This window comes from Phyllobates terribilis, unplaced genomic scaffold (assembly GCF_046119375.1).
Source record: "Phyllobates terribilis strain yellow unplaced genomic scaffold, ASM4611937v1 Scaffold_5__5_contigs__length_657084704, whole genome shotgun sequence".
In the NCBI taxonomy this organism is placed as follows: Eukaryota; Metazoa; Chordata; class Amphibia; order Anura; family Dendrobatidae; genus Phyllobates; species Phyllobates terribilis.
This window is the reverse complement of record NW_027362765.1, coordinates 323,264,364-323,285,436: the sequence shown is the minus strand read 5'-3', so window position 1 is coordinate 323,285,436 and position 21,073 is coordinate 323,264,364. Positions and strand designations below refer to the sequence as shown.

General features: G+C 42.7%; 1 protein-coding gene across 2 annotated transcripts in view; it reads right to left on the bottom strand.

The window, feature by feature from the left end:
- LOC141273129 (uncharacterized) overlaps positions 1–20,839 on the bottom strand; it is a 36,710-nt gene extending 15,871 nt beyond the window's left edge. The window contains exons 1-4 of one of the 2 annotated variants that reach the window (XM_073684565.1): positions 20,603–20,839; positions 6,554–7,656; positions 3,424–3,550; positions 81–194 (exon numbers count right to left, since the gene is read on the bottom strand). In XM_073684565.1, the coding sequence (XP_073540666.1) occupies positions 81–194; positions 3,424–3,550; positions 6,554–7,636 (1,324 nt within the window). In that variant the 5' untranslated portion in view covers positions 7,637–7,656; positions 20,603–20,839. The remainder of the gene's footprint in view (positions 1–80; positions 195–3,423; positions 3,551–6,553; positions 7,657–20,602) is intronic. The other variant, XM_073684564.1, reaches the window with a different exon arrangement.
- Between the last annotated feature and the right edge of the window lie 234 nt (positions 20,840–21,073).

The following is a 21,073-nucleotide window of genomic DNA, read 5'->3' as shown; positions in this document are numbered from 1 at the left end:
CAATGGGGTCACTGGCGATAATGTCTGTAAATTATCTGAATTGCAAAGCGCTGATTATTTATATATACGGAGTTACTCACCTTTTCTGCTAAGTCCAGGAATCGGAGAATTTCCAAACTGCTTAGGGTATTTCACATAGAGATCTTCTCCTTGTTCAATCATCGTTATCAATGGTGGTTTAACAATGATCCAACCTGTGTAGATTATATATAAAAAGCAGTGAATGCCAGAATGTGTCAAACCCACAAACCCTCAACCTTATTACAGTCTAGTTCCAAACAATCAGTTTTACCCACCTGACAGTAAATGAAGCAGATAAAAAGGGATTGTCCATTGGATAATATTTTTAAAAGGTTGGCGTAAGAAAAGCAAAATAATCAATACTAATGCTCTGCCCTAGAAATGAGCCTATCTATTTGATGCAAATTTTATTACATTTGCAGGTCCTGACTAACTCAAACAACTTGTAATTTGATTTGTGAAAGTCGCTTTAAAAAAATAAATGAATAAATAAATAAATAAATATCCGCAACCATTTTACAAAGACAATCAGGAGGGACTGTCATAGCCTGGATAAAAGCCTAGGTAGAGAATACAGCAGCAATTTAGGGGTGATTTTAGGATAGCAAGAGGACATCAGAGCTCACAACTCAGTATTAGAGATCGGAAGAGAAAGCCCTAAAACATTGGCCAAACATTCCAGACAATATTGTATTATACAACTGCAGCATTGAAGATGATAAGTGAGAGAAATATAGGAAAGGTGGCATCTGCAGCAGTGCCAGACTAATTGATCAGTGAAAGGTGTAACCGGCAACTGTCCTGCAGCATTGATTTACAATTACACAATTTGACAAATAGGGCAAAACAACAAGGAATAGCATAATAGAACAGAGTAGCGCAAAATGCCAGGTTTTATTATATAGATGAATTAGCAGTTGGTTATAAGGAAAATATAAAGTCATGATGAGGAAATCCAGTCGGTTCAGAATTATATCAAGGATAGGATAGTCTGAAAGAGATTAAGATTTAAAATTCTACCATCCTGATGGACAAGATCACACTAACTATTAAAGAAGTGGGAAAAAGAACTTGTTGACAGCTCTATTTGTTTTATGTATATCTTACTTAAGGCCCCGTCACACTAAGCGATGCAGCAGCGATCCCGACAACGATATGACCTGTCAGGGATCGTTGCTGCATCGCTAATACATCGCTGGTGAGCTGTCAAACAGGCAGGCTCACCAATGATCAGGGGAGCAGCGACATCGTGGAAAGAATCGTTCCACGATGTCCTGCTCCCGGTTACCAGCCTGCTGAAGCAGGAGCAGGCTGGTAACTATGGTAAACATCGGGTTACTAGGGGCATACGCGCACTTAGTAACCCGATGTTTATCATGGATACGACTCTGCTAAGGTGAGCGGTAACCTCCCGCGCACCGTAGCAGAGTGGTATCCATGGTAAACAGCGGGTTACTAAGTGCGCGCGTGCCCCTAGTAACCCGATGTTTACCATGGATACCAGCCTGATCGTTGGTCCCACTGGTCACACACAGCGATGTGTGCTGACCAGCGGGAGGGCAACGACCAAAAAATGGTCCAGGACACTTTGCAGCGATCAGCGACCTCACAGCAGGGGCCTGATCGTTGCAAAGTGTCACACATAGCGACATTGCTGGTGAGGTCAATGTTGCGTCACCAAAACCTTGACACAGCAGCGATCTCGCTAGCGATATCACTATGTGAGATGGGGGCTTTAGTGATGAACAGGCTACTTTTGAACATACAGTTAGGTCCAGGAATATTTGGACGGTGTCAGAATCTCCATGATTTGGACTCTCTATGCCACTATTTTGGATTTAAAATGAAACAACTGAGATGTAATTGAGGTGTAGACTTTCAGCTTTAATTAAAGAGGTTGAACAAAAAGGTCCTTATATCTATTGCTTTACCTTTTGGTGATAGTTCTAACTATTTTCAAGTATAATACATTATGAGATTAAACCCGACTGGCTACAGTAATGCTATGCTGATACCACAGTATAAATTGGGTAGCCTCCTATTATTTTTTTACAAAAGTGTTTTTTTGTTTGTTTTTTTTTGGGGGGGGGGGGGGTATTTGCCTAGCGTTTACAAAATAAATATTAATATTAAGAATAATAATATTAAGAATAATAATAATATTGGGGTCACACGGCCATTGATGCTCTCATGTGAGAGAACCGAGCCCATTATACAAAATGACACTTGGCTCACACTCTGATCAGAGTTTGAGTCAGACGTCAGTGCACTGTGCTCCGATCCTCTCACATGAGAAAAACGCAGCACGGGTGCGAAGGAAACAGAGAAAGTAATTTCTCCATATCCTCCATTTGTCTGCGGTAATTGGACTGCACTGGGATGACATCGGATAACAGTCAAGCATGGTCGTGTGTCATGGTTTGGGGTTCACGAGTGCTGCTGGCTGTGGGGAGCTACAGTTCATTGAGGGAAACCGGAATGCCAACATGTACTGTAACATACTGAAGCAGAGCATGGTCACTTCCGTTCGGAAACTGGGCCGCAGGGCAGTATTCCAAAATGACAACGACCCCAAACACACCTCCAAGATGACCACTGCCTTGCTAAAGAAACTGAGGGTAAAGGTGCTGGACTGGCCAAGCATGTCTCCTGACGTAAACCCTATTGAGCATCTGTGGGGCATCCTCAAACGGAATGTAGAGGAGAGAAAGGTCTCCAACATCCACCAGCTCCGTGATGTCATCATGGAGGAGTGGAAGAGGATTCTAGTGGCAACCTGTGAAGCTCTAGTAGACGCCATGCCCAAGAGAGTTAAGAAAAGAAAAAAAATAATGGTGGCCACACAAAATATTGACACTTAGGGGATTTTCCCTTAGGGGTGTACTCACTTTTGTTGCCAGTGGTTTAGACATTAATGGCTGTGTTTTGAATTATTTAAAGGGCACACCAAATTTACTCAATTATACAAGCTGTACGTTCACTGACTACATTGTACCAAAGTGTCATATCTCCAGTGATATCCAATGAAAAGATATAATAAAAAATGCACAAAAATGTGAGGAGTGTACTCACTTTTGTGATATACTGCATATGTATGGACCTCTCAATGCGTTGACACAAAAACTTTATAGTTTCCTGTGGGTTCTTAATGCCAAAAAGATTCAACCCCTAAGGAGTTAATGGAGGTAAAAAGATGCAGACAATCTTACCCTCTTATTGGTGCCTGATGTAAATTCTTGGGACAAGCGTTCGATCATGGACCACAGTGCACGGACTGGCCGCGAGTCTCCTGACCCAAGCGAGACAGCGTCATAGAAATATAGCAAATCTGTCATGCTCCAGTCGGGAGACTTGCATGAGCCCTTAGAAGGGGTGAATTCCTACCAATAGCAAATTTCTTACCTAGAGACTGAAGGGTGCGGTAATTCTTCACCATCATCTCCATGTAAAGGTCTTTGTCTTCTTCTTTCAAACATTCCCACTCATCTTTGGAGAAGTAGATGGCGACATCATCAAACTGAATCTGACCCTAAAAAGAAAGACTTCTGCTCATTTTAGGTTTCACTTCACACAAACGAAGGAACATATTTTGGCTTTCCCACTCTACCGTATACTTCAGTGACAAATATAGATAAACTGAATTGCAATTCCCGATTATGGCATGGCAACCCAGTCAAATATGTGGTCTGGAGAAAATAAGTTATCACCTATCCACAGTGGGGATCTAACAGCTGGGACCACAATAATCAGCAGAACAGAGAACTTTTATCTCTGGTACAATAGAGTGGTAGTGCAATTAATTTAATCATTCCCTATGGGGCTGCTGCTCAACTTTTTCCGGCAGCCCATAGAGAATGCATGGAGTGCCGTCCAGGCATCCGATCTTCATCTCCATTTTGAAATGAGAATAAAAATGCCTAAGGAAATAAAAATCCCCTGCCCTGCTGATTGATGCAAATCCTAGTGATCTGACCCCACCAATCAGCAAATTACCACCTACCATGCAGATGGGTGATAAATGGTTTTAAATGGACAATCCCTTTAACTACTTTTGGACTGTCCATATACTATAAATGTCCGGGCAGATAATTAGTACTTCCTAAATGAAAACAAGGCTATACTTCACTGCGGAGTAATCACTTTTCTTTTTTCTCTTCGATATAAGGGTAGAAATTTAGAAGCATTAAAAAGAAAAAAATCCTTCCTTTTTATACAATACTAACTTTCAGACAAAGTAGGGAGTAATGTAGTCTGTTCTAGTGGAATAAGCACCAAATTTTTCTTCGTAACGTAAATTAGAGTTTTTGTCTATTATAAATGTCCACAATTATCTATATTCTGCGGTTCAGAAATGTTAAATGCATAGTAAAGCAGCTTGCACAAGATCCTGCAGCTGTCGGACACAACCAGACTTCCCAGAGAGAACATAGACAGGGTTTATTACCATGCTTACCTTCCAGATCTCTGTAAAACCAGCACTTTAGTTTCCCCTTGACGTTATGTGCGCGGCCACAAAATCCTGCGCCAGTGCATTCTGCCAGCAGTCTCTCCTCTGCACCGTTCTGCCGTTCTGTGGGCACTGTAAATTTTGATGTGCGCAGGCGCCGGAGAGTCGCTGTAACTTCCGGTCCCAATGATCTCTGGCACACAGCAAAAGTTATTTCCCCACAGTGCAGAGGAGAGACGGCAGGTAGAATGCGCAGGGTTTGCAGGCATGCACATGAAGATAAAAGGGAAACTGAAGAGAAGAGGAGAAGAAATTTTGTATAATGAAGACCGGAGGCAGTCTTATTTTCCGGGCAGCGTACACCCCATAGCCTCAAAGTTGTTTAAGATGATTTTTACTAAACAAAAGCATCATCCAGTAGGCATACAGGTATGACTGTTTCAACTGTATACAGCCTGTATGCCTATATTAATAACTTAAAAAGCTCAAAAGGGTGACAGATTCCTTTTAATGGGAACCTGTCACTGACAATGCAGTCAGATCAGCAGGCACCATGTTATAGAGCAGGGGGAGCAGAGCAGATTGACTTGTAGTTTGTGGGAAAAGATTCAGTATAATCTGTGTTTTAGCATTTAAAGTGACCTGTCATGTCCTATCTACTATGTAAACTGCCCCCATAGTGTTGTTAGTGATGCAATGTGTACCACTAACACGCTTTTTTCATTAAAATTGGCGCTAATGAGTATATAACATTTTATATACTTATAATCATGCCTGCTCAGTCATAGGGGTGTGATCCTCACATTCAGTCAGAGCTGGTGCCACCCACGCATTTGCATTCTGCTCCCGGCTCGCGCTGAAGTAAGTATGTGGCGCTTGAGCAGTATGTCATGGCCAGCCAGCAAAGCTTGTAGTGCTGGGAGCCGCGCATGCACTGTGGCAAGCGGCTCCCCACATGTGCGCAGTGCGGCTGTGTAGTTCCCAGCTTCACAGTGTGCGGCTGGAGCCGCTCATCACAGCGCATGCGCAGTGAAGCTGGGAACTACACAGCCGCACTGCGCACATGCGGGGAGCCACTTGTCACAGCGCATGCGCGGCTCCCAGCGCTGCAAATAGACAAAAAACAAGGCCGGAAAAAAAACATGACAAAAACGCATGAAAAAAACAAAAACAAACAAAAAAAAGCACTGAAAAAAAGCAATAAAAAAAATCGTTATACTTACCTCATCGCTGACCTCTCTGGACCCACCGCTACACATCCGGTCCTTAACACATCTTCATATCCCCTGCTGTTGGGGATGGAATATTCATGCCTCCTGCATTGTGCCATGCCTCCCAGGTGCCATGGCGTGTGGCAGGTCACAGTGTATGTCGTGACGTCAGGATGCAGACGAGCTCCCGTGACCTTGCACAGAACCTTCAGGGTTCAATGACAGCCAGAAGTCCGGCACTGTGAAGAGACACGAAGACTCCATTGCAAGCAGCGGGGGATCTGAAAATGCGGCAAAAACTGGATGGGTGCTGGCGAGGAGCCACAAAGGTCAGCGGTGAGGTGAGTAAAACAATTTATTATAACTTTTGGATGGCCCAATATGGATCATAAAAAATGGTGGCCTGTGGACACCATTTTTGCTGAATTTGCGCGGAAGCGAGTTACATAAATGAAAATCCACATTTTGGCATATGTGGATTTCTGTAAAATTCAATTCCACTCTTATTAGCTCATCTCTAGTAATAACAGTGTAGACTCCAGAACAATGACAGTAGCAGAAGAAAACTGACCAGCTCTGTCACTACTGAAGGTAGTGCATGCCCCCCAGCAACCAGGAAGTAAGGAGACTTCAGGGCTGTGAGCTGCTCAAGAGACAACTTGAGAACACCCCTTTAACCATGTCAAACAAAGCAATACTAACCCTCACAGGGGTCAGTGCACAGGGCTGTGGAGAGCCATCCACCCCCCGCCATAATGAGGTACCAATGGACTGAGGTTACCTCTATGTCCGACTCTATATGACAATGCAATACATTTATTTTTCATCTAGAAGAATATATATTAAAAAATAAAAATAAAAAAAAAACACTTACAGGCTTATACATATATCTGTAGCTCTGTATTCTCTGAAGGTCCTGAACAAATAATTCATCAGCTTTCCAAGCTTCATAAGCAGGTAACGCATTTCCCACTTGCCCCATATCTTGTACAAACATCACACTTCTTTGAGATGGGTCACGGTCTTGAACAGAAGCTTGGCTGCTCCAGGAAATTTGCTCTGCTTGTGTGGAACTTTCATGGAACATGCGAAAACTTATGAGATCTAAATTCCCACCTTCAGGACACTGGACACCTTGGCTCTTATGTCTCAAGGAAATGTCTGCCTGTGTTCCAATATTCTTGTTGATTTGTACAGTATTGGTGGCGGTATGTTTCACTTTTGGAATAATGTAAGCACTACACGACACATCAGCATATTTAATTACTTCAGGCTTATATTTTCCAGTCTTTTTTCTAGTATCCTGAGTCGGCCTGAGATTCACTGCAGTGGTTTGTGTAGTTAATTCATAAGATACAGGTGGGACTGCATGACATAGGACCTCAGTTGAGATTGTTGACTGTGGTTGGTGATCAGTAGACTGGAATGTGTGTGGCTGTAGTCCAATGGACTGACCTGAAGAACCCATCTGGACTGTGGATGACTGGAGCCTACCTGACTGTGTCTGTAGTCCACCGAGCTGGTAAAGTTGTGGCTTAAATCCAATGGTCTGAACAGAAGTGCCACCCTGGACTGCAGATGGTGGAATTCTGCCCAGCTGAAATAGCTGAGGTTGCAGACTCCCGGCTTGGCTTGTGGTAGGCTTAGCTTCAGCTGGCAAACTTGTCAGGGACTGAAGACCCTCTGTCGGAATAATAGGCAGGTGAAGACCATTGGTTTGAAGTATGGATATATTATTTCCAAGTGGTACTACATTAAGCCCTGCTCCACGTAGTGCAGTGACAGGCTGCCCTGCAGCCAGGATCAAGTAAGATTGAAGACCACCAAGCTGTAAGATGGAAGGCTGCTGACCAGCACCTGGCACTACAGGCGGCTGATTATCAGGTGTCTTTGTTCCAGTCGCCAAGCCTTCATTGCTCTGCGATTCAGAAGATTGATTTTCACCAGGTTTTTCCATAGCGCATAAAGGGATATTTTCTGAATAAAATAAAAAATGTTCAGGGTCAGACAATAATGCAATAAATCCACCTGCAGTGTCACAGACGCCATCCTGAACATGCCAATACTGTAATATAAAAAAAAAAAAGTGTTCTATGAGTTACGTTTCCCCAGGATGGTGCTAATCAAGGGTGGCCTCACAAAAGCCCATTTCTACCTCCAAAACAGGTGGGATTGTACATCATGATGCGATATTGGACTGCAAATGGCCCATATTGTTCATGCACAGGGGCTCTTTTCGGTCTGTGTCTGCCAGTTAAAAATATTCATAAGGCTGCCTTCACCTTATAGATACCAAGAGTGTCCTTTTAGGCTCCACTTGGGTGGTATGCCTCAGCAATCCTTCTTTTGAACTGTATATTGGAGAGAGCAGTCTACTGCACTCTCTATAGAGGGCCACCAAATAAGACATGCACCATATAGCATACCTCCTTTATTTCTTACAGGTGAGTTTAATGTGCACCATATGGCATATGCGTGTACTTGTGGAATAGACATCAGGGAGTTTATCTGACCTATACCGCTGACTGAAGACTCCTTTCTTAGATGATAATCTCAGACACAGTGTGCACTTAAACCACAACCTACAAATTTACGGAAGCAGAAAAGCCAAGTAGATAAAATATGTATAAATCTTTAGTAACAAATTAAATAAAAAAACAGTAATATGGGGAAAACACTAGTAGAAAAATTCAAAAACCCGTCATAAGCTGCACCAGTAGAGGCTTACTGGCCCCTAATTCCTTAACTCAGGTCGTACTTTCTGCTATACTATGTTTACTATAGAAATAACATGCATCTGCTCTAATCACTTTATTTAAAGGGAATGTGTCACCCCCCTGGGTGATATCTGACCTCTACTATGGGCATACAGGTGATAGAAAAGTAAATCTATACCTACCTGTATGGCCCATAGCAGAGGTCTGATTGCAGAGAAAAGTGTTTTTATCACCTCTGTTTTCCACAGGCTTGGCGTCCGGGGGACGCCAAGAAATCCCCGCCTATGTGCTTAGTTACAGTCACTCCCCGACGCCTGCGCAATAGAACCCTGCGGCGCAGTGCACAGCCTGACGGGCCGGGGTGAGGCAAAGCGCGCTCTATGTGAGCTCTATATGAGCGGCACTTTGCGCATGTCCGGGAAGTCAGGGAGCACAATGCACATCACGGGGCCCTGTGATGTGCAGGGGAGGGGGGATATGGTAACTAAGCATATAGGCTGCGATTTCGGGCAATAATAAACAGTTAGGCGGGGATTTTTTGGCGTCCCCCAGACCCCAAGCCTGTGGAAAACAGAGGTGATAAAAACAGATTTCTCTTTAATCAAACCTCTACTATGGGTTATATAGGTATATGTATAGATTTACTTTTCTATACCCTGTATGGCCGTAGTAGAGGTCTGATATCGCCCAGGGGGTGACAGATTCCCTTTAATAGTTTATTACTATTGTATATATGCGTACTTCTTTCCTTACCATATGCTGAATGATGAAATTCTGTGTTAATGTGGAGTAATCTAGATGAAGCTATGAACATAAATATGCATGGACCATAATACCACTAGGAATTAGACTATACCGATTTAAACCTTTATGCTTTACTGTGAACTAAAACTATTATGGAGCATGGGCTCCCTCTACTGGTGCAGCTTATGACGTTTTTTGAATTTTTCTACTAATGTTTTCTCCATATTACTGTTTTTTTTAATTCATTTGTTAATAAAGATTTATACATTTTTTATCTACTTGGCTTTTCTGCTTCCGTAAATTTGTAGGTTGTTGTTTATAGGGAAGTGCCATATTTATTTCTGTGGCTCTAGGTAGGTTGAGAAAAAAAAAAAAAAAGTGTGAACTTAGCAGTACCCTGGTTAATGATGCCCTCCTAAAGGAGTTATCCAGACATGCTCTCCTGACCAATCTGACATGTAAGGCAAACATCTAACACCTAGAGAGTGTCATGGGACATGTGCGCGATATTGCTGGGCATCAGACTGGTGCCACGGTACCCCAAACGCCAAGTATGCAACTGCATATCACTTATCCCCATGCTGGGCCGTGTATTGTTAACCCTTATGGCGAGCACGTCCGGGTGCTTGCTGACTATTTGCACCGTGTCCAGCATCTATGTTAGTGTCGCCGTGGCTGTATGTGTCATGGCTGATAAACAGTGATCAGTGAACAAGCCCAGAAAATGAGCTAACTTTGGAAAGTTTGTCCTGTGAAATATTGCTTGTTTTTAATTTTTGGAAATACATTTTTAAAATAGGCCATCACTGACCGATGATGGTCCAACTCTCATAACAATAAAGGGGCTGTGGTGCTATCGCCAGTACTGTGTAGCCTTTATTATTTAGGCAGACATAGGGTTTTTCGCCACTTTGATAACCTATCCTTTGAATTGATCATCACAATCAGATTGGTGGGGATCTGACAACTGATACCAATACAAATCAGCTGGTTGTAGAGACCAGAAGTAAGCAGTGCATGAAGTGGACCACCACAGCTCAGTCACACTATTATGGGCAGTTCCCAGCAGTGGCCACTAAGCAGAGTCACAGACCGGTGGTGTTCCACTACATGCACTTCTGGACTCTGCAACCAGCTGACTGTTGGGGGTTTTGGCACCATGATCAATAAGATATTGATCACCAAGGAGGATAAGGCATCCATATCAAAACAGAGGAAAACCTTTTTAAAGCAGTGCCAAAAATCAGTAGATCACATTGTAAAGGTTACTTTAAAAAATAAAAAAATTACAGTACAAAAAAAAAAAATAAATTGTAGTAAAAGTAGTTTTATTTTGCAAGTGTAACACACTATTTAAAGTGCATGGTATACAATATTACATATAGATACACAGTTAAATCCAGAAATATTTGGACAGTGACTGAATCTTCATGATCTTCATGGCACTTTATTTTATTTAAAATGAAACAACGTAGATGCAACTGAAGTGGAAACTTTCAGGTTTAATAAAGGGGTTGAACAAAAATATCCAGCGAGACATTTTTGAATTGCAACCAGTTTTTTCTCCACAAAGCCTCCTTATTTCAAAGCGATCAAAAGTAATTGGAAAAATTAACTTTACCATAAATAAAAATGTTCATTTTTTAATACTTTGTAGAGAATTCTTTGCAGGCAATGATTCCCTGAAGTCTGGAAGCCATGGACATCAAGCACTGGGTTTCCTCCTTTGTGATGCTTTCCCAGGCCTTTACTGCAGCTCTGTTCAGTTGTTGCTTGCTTGTGGGTCTTTCTGCCTTAAATTTTGTCTTAAGCATGTGAAATGCTGCTCGATGGGGTTGAGATCTAGTGACTAACTCAGCCATTGCAGAATATTCCACTTCTTTGCTTTAAAAAACTACTGGGTTGCTTTTTCGCTATGTTTTGGGTCATTGTCCATCTGTACTGTGGACGGTGCTTCAATCAACCTTGCAGCATTTGATGGATTTTGAGCAGAAATTATAACACTGTACACTTCAGAATTCATCCGGCTGCTTCTGTCTTCAGTCACATCTTCAAACACTAGTGGGCAGCATAGTGACTCAGTGGTTAGCACTGTTGCTTTGCGACGCTGGAGTCCTGGGTTCAAACCCAACCAAGGACAACATCTGCAAGGAGTTTGTATGTTCTCCCCGTGTTTGCGTGGCTTTCCTCCCACACTCCAGACATACCGATAGGGAATGTAGATTGTGAGCCACATTAGGGACATCGATGATAATGTCTGTAAAACACGTCCGTAATATGATAGCACTATATAACCAATGCATAATAAATGGTGATCTGGTGCCATTGGAAGCCATGCATGTCATCACACTGCCTCCATCATGTTTTACAGATGATGTGCTGTGCTTTGGTTCATGAGTCGTTCCAAGCCATCTCCATACTTTCTTTATCCCATCATTTTGGTACAGGTTGATCTTCGTTTCATCTGTCCACAGAATGCTTTTCCAGAACTGGACTGGCTTCTTTAGATGGTTTTTTTTTTTTTGCAAAGTCTAATCTGGCCTATTTTCAAGATTGATTCATGGTCTGCACCTTGTCTTCTGTGGACGTCCAGGCCTTTTTGACTTTCCAAGCTCATCAGTTTGCTCTTTTTCTTGCAGAATGTACCAGCTGATGATTTGGCCACTTCTAACATTTCCATTTCTGATATCTTTCTGATGGATTATTTTTTTTCAGCCTAATGATAGTCTGTTTCTCTTCCATTAAGAGCTCCTTTGTCTGCATTCCAAATGCAAATGCCACACCTGGAATCAGCTCCAGATCTTTTACCAGCTTAATTGATCATGGATTAATGAGGGAATAGCCAATTTAGCCCAATAAAGAGCTTTTGAGATAACTGTCCAATTACTTTTGGTCCCTTTAAAAATAGGCAGCTACATATTAAGAGGGAACCTGTCACCAGTTTTGTGATATCTCAACTAAAATCATCATCTTATTCAGCACCTGTGCTGCATTCCATAACTAGTTCTATATCCCCGACTCCTCCAAAAACCTTTTGAAGTTCTCCCACGCTGTATGCTAATCCTGTCGGTTTAGTCCTATAGGCATCCTTTTTGGCCTCTCCATCCCTCCTTCTTTCATAGTCACTAACTCACTGAACGACCGTGAGGCAGATAGTCAGATGTTTATGGGTCAATACCAAGAGAGCACGTAGATACCAAGGGAAAAGACAGAGGAGGGGGGAGTCAGGGGGTTATATAGCTAGTTATGGAATGCAGCACAGGCGCTGAATAAGGTGATATATCAACTAAAACTATGACAAAACTGGTGACAGAGCTGTTATTCTTAAACCCTTACTCCAATTAGGATTAGATTTGAATACCTTCAAATTAAAGCTGAGAGTTTGCAGTTTTAGCCCATATTGATTATATAACTGTATCTCCAAATATTTCTGGCCCTAACTATATGTGCACAAACCCTACCCCACCAAAAAAATAAATCATATTTAATGGTCCTATTTAGTGTATTTGAAAGATACTAAAGGCAGGTTAAAATGCATACTGCTGCACATGCACAACTAGTTGCGGACCACTCATAGAATTAAAACATTAGAGCAGTCTGCATTTTTCTTTACAGTGACGTTTTAAAATCTCATTGAAGAGTAAGCAGATGGGGGAGTGAGAAGCTGGCTGTTAGACACAGCCAGACTCCCCATAGAGAGAAGAAATGGTTTATTACCATCCCTGCCTTACTAATTGCAGAGATTACAGAATAAGAAGCCAAACAGGACTTTCTCTTCTGGACCCAGCTGGAATGTGGGAGGGAGCAGAAGGTGCTGGGTCCTAAAAGAACCAGATTAGCTCTGCTAATGTATGAAATTAATGGAATCAATATAAAAAAAAAAAAAAAAAACACCACTGCTGCTGGTCAAAATTGCTATTTATATAATTGTTACAGAAAATGAACAAAATTTACCCCTTGATGCTATGACAAATATATGCCATGGGGCAAGTCAGGGTGTGTGGAGCGTGCTCAAGAGCTATGTTACATATTCATCATCTTCCTCTTAACCACTTAAATGCCACTGTCAAACACAGACAGTGGCTTTTAAGCGCAAAGAACTGGCGTCGGCATTCATTCAGGTGTACATTGGTCCCCACGATGCAGTCATGAGATGTTGATGGGTTGCCATGGCAACCAGTGACAGCTTCAAAGAGACCGCAAATTTTACTATAGAAAGCAAAACTGAAGCATTGCTGCACGTAGTACCAGTAGCAGGTTCTGAAAAAAAATGGGAAACGTAAAAGAAATCTATACCTTGGCTGACTAAGCTCAAAAGATTATCTTCTGCCTCAACTATCTGTGCTTTGTCAGTCAATTGTTAGCTTCTCGCCAGCTCCTGAACGTCTGCCTATGATACCTGAAGACACAGGTTTCAGGAGCAGTGTTTCTGCAGATTGTAGCCCGTCCTGACATGTGTTTAGCACAGGCTGCGGTTTGAATTACACAATAGGGATCATTTTATTACATTCTTGGAGAATTTCCTAAGGCTAAAAATGTATTTTAGTGGTCAGAAAAATAAAAAGTGAAAAAACAGACAAAAGCAAAAATCATTTGAAAAGAATGAGTAAACATTGTTTTTAGAGCTCTTAAAATTGCATATCCAAAATCAACTTGAAATTGTCCCTTATCAGGAATGGCCTGATCTTGAACTGGTTACAGAGTTTGTTCAGAAATAGAAAAAAATACCTAAAGAAAAGTCATTAAAATTATCTAGGAATTTATTTATAATTAGCAAATCCCAATAGTTTAATTATTTAACGTGATAATGCTACTGGACTAAAGTGCCCACTGCCTGGTTACACTGATAGAAACCTGTACTAAAAAGTTAGGACAGATGCCTGTGAGCAAGTGCAATAGGAAGCTCCAATCAACTGACTTGGAAATATCTAATACTGGAGATATGTAGGGTAAGAAAGACAGGGTGGACAGCAGCGTGAGAAGCCTCTTCTCACCTCAGCACTTCAGGTATATCCAGTATTAGATCAGAAGGACAGTAGTGTGAGCAGCCTCTTCTCACCTCAGCACTTCAGGTATATCCAGTATTAGATCAGAAGGACAGTAGGGTGAGAAGCCTCTTCTCACCTCAGCACCTCTGGTATATCCAGTATTAGATCAGACAGGGTGGACATCAGTGTGAGAAGCCTCTTCTTACCGGGGAGGAGGGGAGGGAGGTGAGGTCTCTCCAGTATTAAATCAGATGGACAGCAGTGTGGGAAACCTCTTCTTACCTCATCCCCTGTAATCTCTAGTATTAGATCAGATGGACAGCAATGTGAGCAGCCTCTTCTTACCTCAACACCACTGGCATTTTCTGCATTAGATCAGAAACGGTGGACAGCAGTGTGAGCAGCCTTTTCTTACCTCACCCCCTGTACTTACCAGTATTAGATCAGATGGACAGGGTGAAAAGCAGTGTGAGCAGCCTCTTCTTACCTCAGCACTTCAGGTATATCCAGTATTAGATCAGAAGGACAGTAGGGTGAGAAGCCTCTTCTCACCTCAGCACCTCTGGTATATCCAGTATTAGATCAGACAGGGTGGACATCAGTGTGAGAAGCCTCTTCTTACCGGGGAGGGAGGTGAGGTCTCTCCAGTATTAAATCAGATGGACAGCAGTGTGGGAAACCTCTTCTTACCTCATCCCCTGTAATCTCCAGTATTAGATCAGATGGACAGCAATGTGAGCAGCCTCTTCTTACCTCAACACCACTGGCATTTTCTGCATTAGATCAGAAACGGTGGACAGCAGTGTGAGCAGCCTTTTCTTACCTCACCCCCTGTACTTACCAGTATTAGATCAGATGGACAGGGTGAAAAGCAGTGTGAGCAGCCTCTTCTTACCTCAACACCACTGGTATTTCCTGCATTAGATCAGAAAGGGTCGTTCTTACATCAGCACTCCTGGCATCTGCAGTATCACATTCAAATATCTACTGGGACATCGTCTTACACATGAAGGGAAGGAGGAGCTTCCTACTGTACATGCTCACAGGCACATGTCCTAACATTCTAGAACAGATTTCTGTCAGTTTAACAAGGTGTCAGCTATTTTAATTCTATTGTGATTACCACCCCGCATAAAACTATTGTGATATGCTAAATACGTTTAGGAATTTACTTATAATGACATTTCCTTTATAAGACAAACTGACATTCCAAATTATAATGAAGAATTTTGAATTTCAGCAATCTAAAGAAATGCATGTGTGACATTTCAGTCTTATAAAACAGACTTTCATCAGTGATAAGGATAGGGAAACAAGCTGGAGAATCTATGCTCATGCATTTTTTGGAGCAAAAACACTACAAAAACTCAGAAAATCCGCAGTCATTTTTAAACCTGCGTTTTTAATAGTGTTTTCTACTGGCTTCATTGAAGTCAATGGGTGAAAAAATGCTGCAAAAATGCCGAAATAATTGATATGCTGCAGATTTGAATCTGCAAGTCACAAATAAGCAACGTGTGCATGAGACTTCATTCACTTTGCTGTCATCAGGAATCCATGCGGGAAAAACGCCACAAAAACACAAGGTGTGCACACAGCATTAAGGTGAAAGATTCTGTTTGAGCTAAAAAAGAAGAATTGAAGATAAAGTGTGTTTGTCAAAATTACTGTTACGCCATATGGTGTAAGAAGATACTGGATGTAATTTTATCAATACAGATATTTGGGCAACTGTTACGCCATATGGTGTAAGAAGATACTGGATGTAATTTTATCAATACAGATATTTGGGCACCTCATGTAAGATTGTACTAGTTAAACAGGTTGTCCCATCTTTTCTTTGAGGCAGCTTTGCCTCTGCAGCATCGAAGGTTCCAGGCCAGCTTCAGTGCAGTGCTTGCAAGCTCAAAAGAAAAGCCACAGATGTGGGATCACATTGGTGGCAATCTAGGCAAAGAGCTGTGTGTGTGTGTGTGTGTGTGTGTGTGTGTGTGTGTGTGTGTGTGTGTGTGTGTGTGTGTGTGTGTGTGTGTGTAAATATATATTATATATACACACATACATATATATACACACACACACACACACACACACACACACACAGTGTATTGTGAAAGTACTTGGCCCCTTTTGCTACATTTCTGGCTTCAAACAGAGATATAAAATTCTAATTTTTTTGGGAAGAATCAACAACAAGTGGGACACAATTGTGAAGTGGAACAAAATTTATTGGATATTTTAAACTTTTTTAACAAATTAAACTGAAAAGTGGGGCGTGCAATATTATTTGGCCCCTTTACTTTCAGTGCAGCAAACTCACTCCAGAAGTTCAGTGAGGATCTCTGAATGATCCAATGTTGTCCTAAATGACTGGTAATGATAAATAGAATCCACCTGTGTGTAATCAAGTCTCCGTATAAATGCACCTGCTCTGTGATAGTCTCAGGGTTCTGTTCAAGTGCAGAGAGCATCATGAAGACCAAGGAGCACACCAGGCAGGTCCGAGATACTGTTGTGGAGAAGTTTAAAGCCGGATTTGGATACAAAAAGATTTCCCAAGTTTTAAACATCTCAAGGAGCACTGTGCAAGCGATCATATTGAAATGGAAGGAGTATCAGACCACTGCAAATCTACCAAGACCCGGCCGTCCCTCTAAACTTTCATCTTGAACAAGGAGGAGACTGATCAGAGATGCAGCCAAAAGCCCCATAGTCACTCTGCATGAACTGCAGAGATCTACAGCTGAGGAGGGAGAGTCTGTCCATAGGACAACAATCAGTCGTACACTGCACGAATCTGGCCTTTATGGAAGAGTGGCAAGAAAAAAGCCATTTCTCAAAGATATCCATAAAAAGTCTCGTTTGAAGTTTGCCACAAGCCACTCGGGAGACACACCAAACATGTGGAATAAGGTGCTCTGGTCAGATGAAACCAAAAATCAAACTTTTTGACCACAATGCAAAACGATATGTTTGGCGTAAAAGCAACACAGCTCATCACCCTCAAAACACCATCCCCATTGTCAAACGTGGTGGTGGCAGCATCATGTTTGGGCCTGCTTTTCTTCAGCAGGTTCAGGGAAGATGGACGGAGCCAAATACATGACCATTCTGTAAGAAAACCTCTTGGAGTCTGCAAAAGACCTGAGACTGGGACAGAGATTTATCTTCCAACAACACAATGATCCCAAACATAAAGCAAAATCTACAATGGAATGGTTCAAAAATAAACGTATCCAGGTGTTAGAATGGCCAAGTCAAAGTCCAGACCTGAATCCAATCGAGAATCTGTGGAAAGAGCTGAAAACTGCTGTACACAAACGCTCTCCATCCAACCTCACTGAGCTCGAGCTGTTTTGCAACGAAGAATGGGCAAGAATTTCAGCCTCTCGATGTGCAAAACTGATAGAGACATACCCCAAGCGACTTGCAGCTGTAATCGCAGCAAAAGGTGGCGCTATTAACTCAAGTGGGCAGAATAATATTGCACACCCCACTTTTCAGTTTTTAATTTTTTAAAAAAGTTTAAAATATCCAATAAATTTAGTTCCACTTCACAATTGTGTCCCACTTGTTGTCGATTCTTCCCCCCAAAAAATTTGAATTTTATATCTTTATGTTTGAAGCCAGAAATGTGGCAAAAGGTAGAAAAGTTCAAGGGGGTATATGTATATATATATATATTTATTTATTTTCACATCCTAGATCTGAATGAATGAAGTATTCTCATTGAATACTTTGTTCTGTACAAGGTTGAATGTGCTGACAACAAAATCACACAAAAATCATCAATGGAAATCAAATTTATTAACCAATAGATGCCTGGATTTGGAGTCACCCCCAAAATTAAAGTGGAAAAACACACTACAGGCTGATCCAACTTTGATGTAATGTCCTTAAAACAAGTCAAAAGGAGGCTCAGTATTGTGTGTGGCCTCCACATGCCTGTATGACCTCCCTACAATGCCTGGGCATGCTCCTGATGAGGTTGTAGATGGTCTCCTGTGGGATCTCCTCCCAGACCTAGACTAAAGCATCCGCCAACTCCTGGACAGTCTGTGGTGCAACGTGACGTTGGTGGATGGAGCGAGACATGATGTCCCAGATGTGCTCAATCGGATTCAGGGAGGGCCAGTCCATAGCTTCAATGCCTTCATCTTGCAGGAACTGCTGACACACTCCAGCCACATGAGGTCTGGCATTGTCCTGCATTAGGAGGAACCCAGAGCGAACCGCACCAGCATATGGTCTCACAAGGGGTCTGAGGAGCTCACCTCGGGACCTAATGGCAGTCAGGCTACCTCTCGCGAGCACATGGAGGCCTGTGCGGCCTTCCAAAGAAATGCCACCCCACACCATTACTGACCCACTGCCAAACCGGGCATTCTGAAGGATGTTGCAGGCAGCAGATCGCTCTCAACGGCATCTCCAGACTCTGTCACGTCTGTCACATGTGCTCAGTGTGAACCTGCTTTCATCTGTGAAGAGGACAGGGCGCCAGTGGCGACTTTGCCAATCCTGGTGTTCTGTGGCAAATGCCAAGCGTCCTGCACGGTGTTGGGCTGTGAGCACAACCCCCATCTGAGGACGTCGGGCCTTCATACCACCCTCATGGAGACGCTTTCTAACCGTTTGTGCAGACACATGCACATTTGTGGCTTGCACAAAGGTGGAGGTAGCAGTCCTGCTGCTGGGTTGTTGCCCTCCTAAGGCCCCCTCCACGTCTCCTGGTGTACTGGCCTGTCTCGTGGTAGCGGCTCCAGCTTCTGGACACTACGCTGACAGACACAGCAAACCTTCTTGCCACAGCTCGCTTTGATGTGCCATCCTGGATGAGCTGCACTACCTGAGCAACTTCTGTGGGTTGTAGAGTCCGTCTCATGCTACCACGAGTGTGAAAGCACAACAAACATTCAAAAGTGACCAAAACATCAGCCAGAAAGCATTGGTACTGAGATTTGGTCTGTGGTCCCCACCACAGAACCACTCCTTTATTGAGTGTGTCTTGATAATTGCCAATAATTTCCATCTATTGTCTATTCCATTTGCACAACAGCATGTGAAATTGATTGTCAATCAGGGTTGCTTCCTAAGTGGACAGTTTGATTTCACAGAAGTTTGATTTACTTGTAGTTATATTCTGTTGTTTAAGTGTTCCCTTTATTTTTTTTTAGCAGTGTGTGTGTGTGTGTGTGTAATTATATCTATCTATCTATCTATCTATCTATCTATCACTCACACACACACACACGCACACACTCTAACAGCAATGGAGCGCTGCAAAGCTTTCACAAGTAGTTCATTGGACAGTTACTTGTTTTGAATAGCACTTTCTAATTATACCTATATTTTAAGGTGGGAATGATCCCTTTATAGGGAATCTGTCAGTAGGATTGTGCCATCTATATGGGCATGTAGGTCAGAGGAATACAATGATGCCTTGATGTCTTAACATAAAAAAGAGACATCTGTGATCCGATGTCTTATTCAAGAGAGACACACATTTTCTTAATAGTAAATGAGCTGTTCAGGACTACAGGCCGCAGGGCTGTGGAGTCGGTAAGCCGACTCCTCAATTTCCATTACACCGACTCAGACTCCACGACCCCCTCATACATGGCTCATGTTTCAGTGATAAATTTACTGTAGCACAGATTCATCTCAGCTAAAAGTCTAGACCCCTAGATCAGGAATAGGACATTTCATAACTTTCCCAAATTCTTATGAAAAAATATTCCCCACAAACTGCATTGAACTACAGTACCCAATTTATTATATATTTTAGGAGTTGGAGTCAGTCCATTTTATACCGACTCCACAGCCCTGACGGGCCGGACACTGATCTGCATGAGAATTTCATTTAATGCAGATCCCAGCATGGGACTACATAGAGAATGGCATTATCCCATTAAAATCTGGGATATTTGACAATATGGCATTTCAGTTGTTTACAAGGATGCCAGATTAATGGTACATTGATTGATCTGCATGTGTTATATAATTGTATGGCAGAAAAGAAAGATAGTCATACTCACCTTCCAACTTTATACATTTAAAGAGGTTGTCCACTACTTTATCATTGATGACCTAGCTTTAGGATGGAGAAGTCTTCATCACAATCACAAAGCCTTCTCTACTGAAACTTCGCACAGGCACCTGTCAGAGCTTATTACCTGTTTCCATAGTGCCGCCTCGTGTACACAGGGAGAGTAGATAGATAAGGGCGGCAGACACCCATAGCAACCAGTAAGGGTCATTTACTGTAAAAACCATGAGAGCTGGCGCCTAGCTGGAGGCTCCATTCTCCATAGTCACTAAAGACAGAACTTCTCTCCATTGCACCATGTAATGACCATCTTGTAGAGATCCCTGACCCCTCCCAGCTCGCAGAGTGCTCCTGCTCCCCTCCTAACACTTACAGTCAGCCTGGCCTGGAGCAATGCCTTTGTGTGACAGCACATGTGCTGCCTGTACCTGTCCTGGGTGGGAGGAGCCTGCAGTCGCCCAGCAGAAGGTGCCCCAGAGTGCGCTCCTCACCTCTACACGGTCCCAATAAGAGCGCGACCGTCCAGTCCGTAGATGCCGAATTCTAGTGAGCTGAAGGACCTTTCATGACGTCATGAGCACGTGATCAGTCACATACATAGGAGGAGTCACGCAGGACCTGACACTAACACGTGATCAGTCACATATGCGTGAGGAGGCAAGCAAGACGTGACTCTACCACGTGATCAGTCACTGGTGTGGGCGGAGTTAAGCAACTACGTGGTGATTATGTGTGGGAGGAGTCACCCAGGACCTGACACTACCATGTGATCATGTGTGGGAGGAGTCACCAAGGAGCTGACACTACCATGTGATTTTGTGTGGGAGGAGTTAAACAGGAGCTGACACTACCATGTGATCATGTGTGGGAGGAGTCAACCAGGACCTGGCACTACTATG